This window comes from Orbicella faveolata, unplaced genomic scaffold (assembly GCF_042242905.1).
Source record: "Orbicella faveolata isolate gen_17 unplaced genomic scaffold, um_ofav_v1 contig_34, whole genome shotgun sequence".
Taxonomy (NCBI): domain Eukaryota; kingdom Metazoa; phylum Cnidaria; class Anthozoa; order Scleractinia; family Merulinidae; genus Orbicella; species Orbicella faveolata.
Window position 1 is genome coordinate 9,096,444 of NW_028301563.1, and position 13,187 is coordinate 9,109,630.

The following is a 13,187-nucleotide window of genomic DNA, read 5'->3' on the forward strand; positions in this document are numbered from 1 at the left end:
ATAGGTTTTTCCTGCAACACTGTAAATTTTCGGACTGAACGGACACTTGAATTGACAACTGGGGGAATCTAACTCTGGAGAGCACTGCTTTGCTGCGGGAACGGAAATTCGTCACGATTTCCTGGTACACGAGGATCTACTTCAATGGTCTTCACTACGGACGTCAAGGAAGAGACATAACTTGGTCCAACAGTAGTTTATTCTGCACTCTAACGTCGCGGGTGAAACTGACATACTCGGCGGAGTAGCCGCTGTAAAAATCGTAACGATGTAGCCGATGTAATCGATGTAATCGATGTAATCAAAAAAGCTTTACAAACGTACTTGCTTATATATCATCCTTTACACGTCAAGTGTTTACAATATGCTAATGTAACTTCAAGTATACAATACGAGCAGAAAGTACTTAATTAAGGAAGCGAATTCTAATCAACACCACGAGGCTTCCAAAATTAAAAATAGAGTGCTAGGATTAAAATTACACAGGCTGAGATTAAGATAGAACAAACTTAGGAAATTAAAAGTGAGATACTTAAATATGAATTGGTGAATTGGTGTTACCGACAGCAAGGAAAAATTATCCTATGAATAGAAAGCATTAAAACTCCATTAGTGAAAAGTAGTTCAGCTGGCTAACTTCCGAGAAAACTAATAAAACTTCGTTAGTGAAAAGTAGTTCAGCTGGCTAGTTTCTGAGGGAACGGAAAGTAGATTGTAATAATAAAAGAAACTCAAATGACCCGATAACGAACTACTTGTTTCTAAATGAAAGTTAGTGAAACAGCGTTGCACACGCTCAGGTGTACAAAGAGTCGGCAAAGTACAAAGTAGAACAATAACTTTAGATTTCTAGCTGTTAACTCAAAAGAGGCTACTGTTGGCTTTTCTATATTTTCGTGTCGGTTATAATATTCCTCGAAAGCGAATACATGCATTCCAACTTCGAATAAATGAACAAACTGGTGAATAAAACTGCGATCCGCAAGTTCCCTATTACTGAACCAAATTACATTTAAAGGGCTCGGAAGCGAGCAATTTACAATATTCTCATAACAATACTCCGAGTGAACGTAAAATAATAATAATTCGGTCGCGGTAAAGAACGGTTGGGACTACTTCGCCTATTGCTCCGTAGCATTCCTCCCACCTTAATTCGAGACCTCCTGGTCGAGCAAGACGTATAAAAGGAATTTACAACTCAACTTGACTATCTGAACATGGTTTACAAGCGTTAAAATGGTCTCCAGAAAATTCCTAAAAATCTTTCTTGGTACTTTAATATTCCTTATCAAATTTCGTTCCATTAGCTTGTCTCTTTTGGAAAAACTGTCTACTTGTCTACTTTGACACTGAAATCCCTCCTATAATCTCATTTCTGTGAGGATATATTTCTCATTAACCTGTTTGTCTATATGCGTCAATAATGCGTTACTTCTTCAATGTCATCAACACCTCTTCCTCTCTCAAAATTCCTGGTCAATGGTAAACTGGCTCTCTTGATTCTTTACATTTCGGTAGACATGAATCTCTTGTAGTAACCTAGAACTGTTTTCTTTGCTTGAAGACATGGCCCTTAAGGTTTTCTGAACGTCACCGGTTCCAAAGAGCGATACGGCTGACTTCAACGTTTTAACTCTCGGTACGTTTCTTTCATTTTGGGCTTCACTCTGGTCAGATCTCTTGTAATTCGCTAGGCTAAGTGGGGCACAAATTTCGTGACCACCTTGAAGGATATCATTGGGGGTTTCCTGGAAGAAGAACTTGGGTAGTTTCTGAATAACGGGCTTGTCGTTGTTTTCCGTGGGTGGCGTGCATGAAGCAGTCAGTAGGTATAGGACAATGAGCAGCAAAAGTAGGAGTGACTGGTGAGAAAACATCAGTTTGTTCTTTTCATTACGTTGAACAAATTTGGACTTTAAAATCTCTGGTAAAGGCGCTAGATTTGCATTACTGACCACGGTGTTCTTTTCATTCAACTTCTGCTGGGAAAGGAAGGTTCCCATCACTGGCACAGTCTTTGTGCTGGCTTGTTCTCCAACGTATCCTGTTCCTTTGAAGGAAAGAGTACCATCTACTAGATCAATAAGGGCTCCGTTCTTATGTAGAAAACCTCGACCAAGGATAGCATCGTAGGTCAGGTTCTGCATGACATGAAACTCACAGGTATATTCTCTTGCTTGCAACTGTAAAGGTATCGTAATCTTTCCTAACACTGGGACTTTCTCTCCGCTTACTGTCTGGACGGCCGATAAGGAACCTTCGCTCATATTAGGCGGGAATTGACCATAAATCTTCGTGAAAAACTGTTCGTGTATGGCCGATACGCACGCTCCAGTATCCACGAGTAACTGAACTGCTTGGCCTGCTATTTCACCTTCTGTAGTTAGATCACTGCACTTTAGCTTGAAATCCTTTTTACCAGACGAGAAATCGTTGCTTGGCTGAGCTGCTGACTTCGATTGACGGTGTTTTGTTGCGGGCAAAGATACTTGCTTATGCGAGATTTGTGGTTGTCGCTTATTGGCTCTTGTCAGCTTCACTTCTTGTTGTGACTGTGTTGTACTTGTTGCTTTTTCCTGGCTGTTTGTCTTCTCCTGCTTTGGTAGCGCGGTTAACACACGATCTGACGAGTTTTCTTCTCCTTCAAATGTTAGTTTGCAAGTGCGTACTGGCTGACGGGAGCTTTGTTCAGCTGATCCTGAACTCCTTACTTTGTTGTCATGGTAATTTAGAACTCGCTGGGCACACTGAGCATCTAATACGGACAAATGCGCCGAGGGATGAGTTGCCAGACGCTGATTTTCTTCCTGATTGTAATTCGCATGGTACTCTTGGCTCCCTTCTTGGTTCTGGTACGGGCTTTCTGGCTGGTAATAATAGTAACAGTTATATTGGACATGGCCAGTGCGTCCACACCTATAGCACACGGTGCGGTTACGTCGGGCGAGGCGGTCCATGCGATTTACTCGTTGGTTCAGATTTTCTAAACCGTTTTCCATTCGGCGAATTTCTTTAAGCAACTCCGACGTCTCTCTATTGTTGGCTTCTGAAAACGCGGCGATGTTACCTGTATTTCCATCTCTGACGTGACTGCCGTCAAATTTTCTTGATACTTTTTCTCCAACTTTGAGTTTCTCCAACTTTGTTTGCAATTCTGGTGGTTGCTGATTACTTGGGTTACCTGGGAAGCCTGACTTGGGTAGTTCACCCTTATAGATGTCTCGTGTAAACTGTTTATCAATTACTGTCATGCCTGCTCCGGTATCTACGAGTAACTTAATGTCTTGGCCATGTAGCTGGGCGGTGACTGTTAGGTCACGTGGCTTGGCTTGCTTATTTGTAATGTTACACTGTTCATCGGTTGAAGGTGAAGTTTCACGTTCTGTCTGGACAGGATCTGGCTTATGGTTAGGCAAGCTGTCATTATTGACTTCAGTGGATTCTCTTCCGGCGGAAGTACTATGTCTTGGCTGAGAGAGATCTGGGTCCGAGGGATTCCGGATGTTCTCGTCCGTGCACAGGTCAACAATAACATCCGTATCTGCTGTAATTCTGGTTTTGGTACGGCGTACAGCGTTAGGAAATGGGACATGTTTTTTCTGACTCTGTGGTGAGTTACTCCTCTGGTTTCCGCTGAGTTCGTTCGGTTTCAGTGGACTAGCGACCAGGTGCTGACGTATTTCCGGTTCGGGCTTAGTTTCCAGGTTTCCAGGTAACTCGCGCTCGGGACGGGCAGCGGTTGTTACTTCACAAGTTGCTTTGTTTTCATTATTTGGCTCCATTGTTCGTTGACCACTTTCGGAGTTTGGTTTTGATACTTCAATAACCACAGTTGGCGACTGGTTTTCCTTTACTTGACCTTGCTGGAACACTTTTGGGACCAAGTGAGACGTATTTGGCAACTGCTGAGATAGTTCCTTGCCAATTTGCGATCCGACAAGGCTCCAGTTTATTCTTGGAAACTCGCCTCCTTCTTTTGGAATTGTCTGGTGAATTGTATTTTGTTCTAGCGGAGCGACGAAACTATCCTCGTAATCTCCATCATCGAGCACGGCCATTCGCGGGCCACTTGCATTGAACTGAGAAGGCAATTCGCTCCGTCGTTGGGATTGATTGTAGCCCGAGCGGGAAGGATAATTTTCACTTGTTTGACGTCGCTGCTGGTTCGGCTGGAATCGGTCGTAGTTACTGGTTTCGCGTGAAGATCTCTGGTTACAATTTTGTTGAATATGTCCAACTCTTCCGCAAGTATAACAGATGGGTCGACCTTCTCGTGTTCGCTGTCTCGGCTGATCAACCTGATTTGGCGGATTTCGTCGAGCCAGCCCTTTAATCCGAGCATCCATTTGGCGAGAAAGTTCTTCTAATTTATCTTCCATTCGTCGAAGTTCGCGCATGAAATCTGGATTTTCTCTCCTGTTTGGTTCTGCATATGCTGCCAGAATCGCTGTATTGTCACCCTTGGATGGCGTTTTCTCTACAAGTTCATTTAATTTTGCTTGTAATTGCGACAGTTGCTGTATACCTGGGTTAGCCGGGAGGCCTGCAATCCATGCATCAAGCCTGGCAAGGAGTTTAGCGTCAGTTAACGTATCCTCTGCCTTAGCGGGTTCCTTATTTTTTTGAAGTTTTTCGCTTATCTCTTCCATTTTTGCTAAGAGCGCACGGCTGGTCGCGCTTACCTCAGTTATTCCAGTGGGATGACTCGGTTGTCGCGCCACGCCAGTTACAGGAGAACCCATGGTGTTTTTCACTGCACAAGTCAGCCTTGCTATTTCTTCAGCCTCGCGGAATGACTTGGGTTGTCTTAACAGTACTGTCTCCCTGACTTCTGGCCGTAACCCTTGGACAAAGTAACGCATCTTTTCCGCGTCAGTAATGCTCAACCGCCTGAACTTGTTTGTTAAGTCAGTTAGATATGTGTCCAAAGGTTCTATTGCTCCCTGTTGGCGAGTGGTAACTGCCTGCCAAATTATCCAGCTCTGGTTATCATTTGCAAACCTCTCTCTCAAAGAATCCCTCAGGTCGGCGTACGTGGACTTCTGATCAAGGGGTAAGGAGTAATAGAAATCTTCTGCGGGTCCGGCTAGATTCATTACCAGCTCCGCCTGTGCTGTTCTACTGGTTAGGTCTATGCGGCGAAGAGTTAGGTAATTTTCTACTTTATCCAACCATCGGTTCACATCTTCAGAGTCATAACCATGGAAAGGGGCTGGTCTTCGCGTGCTGACTGTTTCTGGAATTGGTGCTTGCTCCAATGCACTGGCTGTTTGCTGTTGGGCCCTCTGTTGTAACCTCAACTGGGTATGTAGAGTAGCCATTTGTTCTCTTAATTCTCTAAGTGTTTCAGCTTCCATGATGACTGATAGGTCGGGTTGATTTCTCTCGCTTTCTATTCTCTTTTCTTTGTTATTGTTTTGATTTTCTTCGTGTTCGCTATCCTCTGAATCTTCTCGCTCGCTTTCCGTTTCTGTGTATCTGAAGTCGGCGCTAGGGACAGAGTCGCTGCGAGTCTTTGTTTTGTTTTGTTTTGGTTTTTTATAATTTATGCTATCTCCTACTTGACTGTGATTAGTCAACTGTGAATTAATTAACAGGTTTGAGTTATGTGCTAAACTCGAGTTCTGTTCTAGATCTGGCTCTTCGTTTTCGGGTTCGCTGATTTCTTCGACTTCTAAAGCAATCTGAGGGCCGATCTGTAACTGCCTGGAGTCAATTGGAGTGAAGTCTTCTAAGGAACTGCTATCGCTTGTTACACGCGGTCCACAGGGAGTGGCTTGTTTTGATGAACTCGGTTGAACAATGGACGACTCTTGGCGTTGTTCTACACTGATATTTATGGCTTCTCTGTTCGTACTATCGGCCTGACTTGGACTGGAAAATGCGGTGGACAAACGTGGGCCGTCTCTGGGTCTGCTTGGCTGGATTTCTTCGTTTAAATCTAACGCGTGCGTCGACGACTCGTGGACGACACTTCGATAATATGGTAATTCACACAACAATGTACAATTCTCTTCTTCTGACAACGAAGCTTGTACTTCTTTATTTACCTTAGGCGTACTGGCTTTAACTACGGGAACGGCTGATTTCCTACTTCGTAAATTATACGGCGAAAGTTTCTTCTTAAAAACTCTCTTCACGGACTTCATATATGAGGACAAAGAATTGATTTTGTACTCACGTTACTTGAGCGGCTTTTATCCTTTGCTCGCACTCAAGGGATTACAACAACTAGCGTCTTCGGTGAACTTGAATCTGCTCTGAGGCCTTGATAACGTCCTTGGAAGATCCACGAAGTACCACTCTTCTCCACAACTGTGACGATAAGTTTTCTCGGTAAGCTACTGTGACGATAGGTTTTCCTGCAACACTGTAAATTTTCGGACTGAACGGACACTTGAATTGACAACTGGGGGAATCTAACTCTGGAGAGCACTGCTTTGCTGCGGGAACGGAAATTCGTCACGATTTCCTGGTACACGAGGATCTACTTCAATGGTCTTCACTACGGACGTCAAGGAAGAGACATAACTTGGTCCAACAGTAGTTTATTCTGCACTCTAACGTCGCGGGTGAAACTGACATACTCGGCGGAGTAGCCGCTGTAAAAATCGTAACGATGTAGCCGATGTAATCGATGTAATCGATGTAATCAAAAAAGCTTTACAAACGTACTTGCTTATATATCATCCTTTACACGTCAAGTGTTTACAATATGCTAATGTAACTTCAAGTATACAATACGAGCAGAAAGTACTTAATTAAGGAAGCGAATTCTAATCAACACCACGAGGCTTCCAAAATTAAAAATAGAGTGCTAGGATTAAAATTACACAGGCTGAGATTAAGATAGAACAAACTTAGGAAATTAAAAGTGAGATACTTAAATATGAATTGGTGAATTGGTGTTACCGACAGCAAGGAAAAATTATCCTATGAATAGAAAGCATTAAAACTCCATTAGTGAAAAGTAGTTCAGCTGGCTAACTTCCGAGAAAACTAATAAAACTTCGTTAGTGAAAAGTAGTTCAGCTGGCTAGTTTCTGAGGGAACGGAAAGTAGATTGTAATAATAAAAGAAACTCAAATGACCCGATAACGAACTACTTGTTTCTAAATGAAAGTTAGTGAAACAGCGTTGCACACGCTCAGGTGTACAAAGAGTCGGCAAAGTACAAAGTAGAACAATAACTTTAGATTTCTAGCTGTTAACTCAAAAGAGGCTACTGTTGGCTTTTCTATATTTTCGTGTCGGTTATAATATTCCTCGAAAGCGAATACATGCATTCCAACTTCGAATAAATGAACAAACTGGTGAATAAAACTGCGATCCGCAAGTTCCCTATTACTGAACCAAATTACATTTAAAGGGCTCGGAAGCGAGCAATTTACAATATTCTCATAACAATACTCCGAGTGAACGTAAAATAATAATAATTCGGTCGCGGTAAAGAACGGTTGGGACTACTTCGCCTATTGCTCCGTAGCACTGGACGTTGTCAGTAATGATAGAAATCAAATTGTCCTTTAGTTTGTAGTATTTTGTATTGTAAGTAGTTTCAGCATATAATTTTTCACGTTGTTATTGTAAGATAGTTGTGTGCTGGTATGTAGATTCGTTGGTATGCAGGTTACGTCATTATACTAAGAAGCGAATATTTAAGGAGTTTGTCTGTTAGGAGTTGTCACTCGACGGCATCACCGCTTTTGATCACTCCATTCTAGAAATTTTGTTTTAGTAAAGTTCCCGTGTTTTTGTTTAGTACTAACTACTTAATAACCGAGAGTGAGTTCGTTACGGGAAAATCTCAAACTGAGGTCTTGCCGTATTGACCGAGCGACAGCGAGGTCAATACGGTAGGCCGAGGTTTGAGATTTTCCCGTAACGACCGAACGGTCGAGGTTATTAAGTTGTTTATTATATGGCTCACGAATTGAAGAAAAAAAAATTATTCGAGCGGAAGTCGTCAATTTACATCCGGCGATGCGCGCGTTTACCGATTCATTCATCGTCTCAAACCCAGGGCAAAACCACACAGTCAGTGAACTTCACTACTGTAATTCTTTACGGGAAAAATGATTGTCACAGCCCTCAAAAAGGTATTTTAGTATCGTGGAGCCACAACTTGATGAGGGAGTTTTTCCAACTTTTGTGGCGAAACGTCAACGCATATAGAAAAGACAGAAAGTGCTTCAAAATGGTCCAAACCAACGGTCTTTCGGTGAAAGAAAATACTAATGCTTCAGAATGCACTGCTCAGAATAACTCGATCTTCGCATTCGCTTTCGACAACATATCTTGGCCTTCTTCATTCTGGGACTTATGAATGAACTTTTCAAGCCTTGTGAGCGTCTAAAACTTCCTGCCGGTATCAGAAATACTGCTACCGACAGAAACCGTCCGATTGTTTACATCTGATGATCCTACAAGCTAATTTTCACTCTCTTGTGTTGAAGCGAGGGAATCTATTTGATGAGAACTGAAACGGAGTTCAATATTTCGGTAATTATTGTGACTAAGATGATAACTTATAAGTTTCTTCGTGGTTTTCTGCTCAGGATACGTGACACATTTGCCGATGGTGTTTTACACTTAGCGATTTTAGCTTTACTCAACACTCGGCAAACTTTGATTGCTTTTCACTAGCGCTCGCCAAGGTTACCGGTAAGTCAAAAACGACTTCTATATAAATTTTAGTAAGGAAAAATCCCTAAACTTTTAGCTACTCGGAATTAAATTTACCTCTCTTACTGTTTTTAATCGGCTTTCATCGTTTCAATCCGCTTGAATTTTCCGAGCCGGGCTCTTCCTAATTTGCATAATCCGTAATCGGCCCGTGGGCATTACGGGAGAATAATGCCCTACAATTCAGTGACAATTAACCAATCAGAGCGCGCGTTATATCGCCTACAAACACAAGCCATATAATAAATTTGTTGTATTTATAACTATCCTAAGGCCACTTACGTTTATTTTTTATTAATAAACGAGGTGCAACCCCCTCCTCCCACCTAGACGACTGGTGTTTTCTTACTTGTACTAAGTTAGAAATTATATTGTTTTCGTTTCACTACAGAGTGATTAGACAACAAAGTGTTTTGTTGTAAATCAATTTAAAAAAAAAAGAAAAAACAAACACGTTAGACTAAAAGCCACGCAGAAGCTAATTAAGAAGAAAAAAAAACTTTCTGGACAATTGCACGAATATTCTTCGTATCGAGGAAACGATTCCGAATCGATTTAGAGAGGCAAACCACCGTGCTTAAGAACCAACTAATCAAGAGTTTCGTCGCAAATGGAGTGAAAACTTGTAAGAAATTCGTTTTCAAGAAAAGATAATTTTGTGTGTAAACTTGCCACTGATTGGTCCTATTTGGACTGATCTATGCACCCGCATAACTTGACCTCTGATCAGTCTCTCTTGTTTTTGGATCTTTGGGGCGGCGCAGTCTTTGTTGCAAGAACCCTGTTATAAGTGCCTTGTCTGCGAGAGCGCCTTGTTTCAGCCGCGGAGTATCTCACGAGAGCGTCTAGGCCGCAGTTTAGGGAATTTTCTCTCGCGACCTCGCCACCAAAACAGAGCACCCTCAAGCGAAATCCAGCTAATCGCTTTGGATGTTAGAAATTGTTAAACAGTTATACGGATTTACTATACGCATTGAGGATTTTAACTTTATTGGTTACCTCAACGAACACAAGCAGTGAATTAACTAACAATTGCCTGCCTTTAAAAATGGAAGCCTTTCTTCTCAGCGCTGATTTCTTAGGTGTGAGAACTCCGAGATAAAGGCGACCAAGGTGATAATCCTTACAGTTACAGGTACCTTTTAGGAAAAACTTGTCAGAGAGCATGAAATTCGAAGCTGTCGTCTGTAATGCAATCTAAAGTTTAGAACATTCTAGGAAACGGTAAATAATGGTAAAGAAATAAAATATTTAAGGGTCAACTGACTCTGAACCACACCCTCAAAAACCAATGTTTTTACTTGGTGTTTTTTCCAACAATTAGGATTTGTTGATCAAAATTCTTTTCGATTATCCATGTCATTCTCACTTGGGTTCACTTCACCTGGGTTCTCTCCTTGTAGAATTTCGGAAAGTTAACTAGTATTCTTATCTCTGAGAAATTAAACAACGAATAACGTCTATGAAAGCAGCACCTGATAGTTTAACTAGTCAGTATAACTAAGTATAGGTAATCATACAGTTTCGAGTTCAATTTGGAATTAATTTGCACGAGTGAGCTTTTTTAAAAATTCACAAGTGCTAATTAATTCAAATTCAACGAGAAAAACCGGATGATTACTTGTTAATAATATTAACATGAAAAAAAATCTCATTCAAGAAAACGTTTTTCAAAGTTTCTGCACTAAATTTTCGCCATCATTTTGCGTGATATCATTGGCTTAGAAAATTTCCTATTTTCTTTCAGCCAATCATAATCTAGGATTACGTTGTGTAACTTTTTGCACTGGTGTTACACTTGAACTGCACTGCTCTCAGCCAATCAGAATCGAGTAATTTTTTCACGTATATTATTGGTACTGTAATAAGGGTACTGCAGTCACTCTGATTTAGAGCCATTCAAGCCATACTGGATGTTCCGCTCAATACGAAACGTTAGCTGACAAAAGAACACTATGGACATGATCTAATTAGATACTTTCTTCTCTTTCGGCTGAGAATAGAGGGAGAAGCAATCTAAGAACAAATCATTATATCATTGCTTGGGAACACGAACTGACATAGCCATCATGACATTATATAACAAGACATTACTCACAGTAATAAACAAAACAAGTAAATCCTGAGTGTTGACGTCACAACAAGAATAGCCGGTTTAGTTTTTAGGAGGGTTTGTAAGGGATTTACCTTGCAGCTGAGAATTAGCGAAAATTTACTTGTGAGTTGATGCGAATTTGATTGATTGCTGGAAAAAAATTCGTTTCTGCAGCGATCCGTGATCTACAGTTAAACTAAAATAGTTAAGTGGTTTTGCATAACAACGCTGCACAACTGGATTAAAAAACTGTCGCTCCACTTTTTCAAATTAAGAACGAAAATAACAGAAATGTTTTGAAACTTCAAAACGCCACTGAGGTCACTGAGAAACGAAAACGTCTCTCAATATCTAGCCTTTGCCTGAATTATCTTTTTTACGTAGTGTTTTTTTATGAAATACATGCGAAATAAATTTTCTTTTTCTTTTGTATTTCTTTCGTATACGTTCCCTCTTACTGTTTTTAACATGAGAGAATAAAATTCACATCTTCTAGCAACCGTGTAATTTTCTTTTTATTATATACACTGTTTGCATAACCAACCGTAAAAGAGCGGAAAATGGCGTCATCAATATCCTCACGAGCGAGGATATGGAAAATACGCCATTTGGGTCCCGATTGTAGTTTGAAGTTTGCGAGTGGTTTATTTTCCAGTAAAACACTCGTGTTTATATAATAAATCGTAATTATAGCTAAACTGAATAACGAAGACGTCTTTTCATTCCGTAGTATAGTACTGTAGTTTCATTTCCTTTAAGAGCTCACCTTGATAAACTTCCTCAAAGGTAACCGATCTACTTTGAATAAACTATTAGCAATAATCACCTTGCGCCATTGTGTAAGCCTATTATAAGCAGGCGCTCGAGTATCAATAGGAAAGGAGTGCGAGTTGACGCGCGTGTACTAGTCGAAGTTATTGGCTGCACGAGAGGTCCACAAAAAATATTGTTAGTTCCGTTATCAGCATGAAAATTTCCCACTGGCTGAGAGCGACCAAAGGAAATAATTCGACAGTTCAATATGTCAGACTAGTCGCGTAGGCAGCATAATTTATAACGAAAATCGTTTTGTTCGAAACTTTTTCATGTCCAGTTGCGTGCAATTTCGGTCGATTAAATAGAATTTTAGCACAAGGGTGGTGGGGCGACAAAAATACTTGCCGAAGATTTTACGCACAAAGAGAATTTAAAAGAGTTACCCTGCTAAGGCAAATGTTGTTGTCGCTGAAAAAAAGAAAACAAACATATAAAGTATTCCGAGATGCCCCGACTACGCTGCTCTCAGCGCTGAACTTACTTTTCCCCGAGACACCTTCAACTGTTATTTGATGAAAAAGGAGCTTTGTGGAAAACTGTAAAAATCTTCTTACAGAACTCGACAAAGTGTTATTACAATTTACGACAGTTCGGATTATCAGGAGACATTAAGACAACATGTAATGTAATATTGCAATTTGCGATAGGTACGTTAAAAAATAACAACAAACAAACAAACAAACAAAAAAAAAGATACTGCAACTAACAATGTGTGAGAAAACTTTTGGCAGACAATTTTTATTGGCCCATTACTACTAGGTGAAGGTAATGTCTGCATACTAGCCGAGTGGCCCATCAAGCCGGAGCTTATCTATATTTCTGTATCATGAAACCACTAAAGGGGTATTTCTACTCCCCTCTGGATGAGATGGTAGTCCATCGCAGGGTTGCCCGAAGCTTAATTTAGCCGGTGCCCATTACACACCTTGGTTTAGAGAGGCACTACGAGTGTAAAGGATCTTGTCCACGGACACAACACAATGTCCCAGGCCAGGACTCGGACCCGAACCGCCTCCCTGGCCCATTACTAGGCAGACGACCAATTAACCTGAGGGTGGCAGAGAAGGGGGGGGGGGGGGGGGAGGGGAAGCGGTGTCAAGATCACGTCTCACGGAAAATAAATGGGTCCGTTCACAATTCAAGGTAAGTAAAATCGGCATTTCGCGTTTTACGAACACAAAATGGTATTTTTGCATAACTCCCAAGGATTCAGCCTTGTTATTTGGATTTCTTTATCATCCGCCCATTTCTTGTTCAGCGCGCAGCAAAAAGAAATTCGAGCAAGAACACGAAGGGGGATGATTGTCTTGTCACAACGACGCAGTATTGTTAATTTCGGTCGAAAATAATAGAAGACACAACCAGAATCACAGTTCACCACGAATTTAACACTTCTTTCTCATATTTCACGGAGAATTGTTTTGAAAAATTACGGTTCACTGCTTCTAATGAAATCACGATTCACAAGAAGAAAACATTTCACGGGAAAAAAATTGGGCCATTCGCGAATCACGAAAATACCCTTTATCACCCTCTAACCTGTGGTCTGTTTCCACCATCACCAACAAAAAAAAAAAAAAAATAGACAAAC

The 13,187-nt window shown here is 41.0% G+C and overlaps 1 protein-coding gene across 1 annotated transcript; it reads right to left on the reverse strand.

Annotated features, from left to right (window-relative positions):
• Nucleotides 1-1,403: 1,403 nt before the first annotated feature.
• On the reverse strand, nt 1,404-6,345 carry LOC149104639 (uncharacterized). The gene has a single exon (XM_089270780.1). The coding sequence runs from the start codon at nt 6,147-6,149 to the stop codon at nt 1,464-1,466; it is 4,686 nt and encodes a 1,561-aa protein (XP_089126906.1). The 5' UTR covers nt 6,150-6,345; the 3' UTR covers nt 1,404-1,463.
• Nucleotides 6,346-13,187: the final 6,842 nt, after the last annotated feature.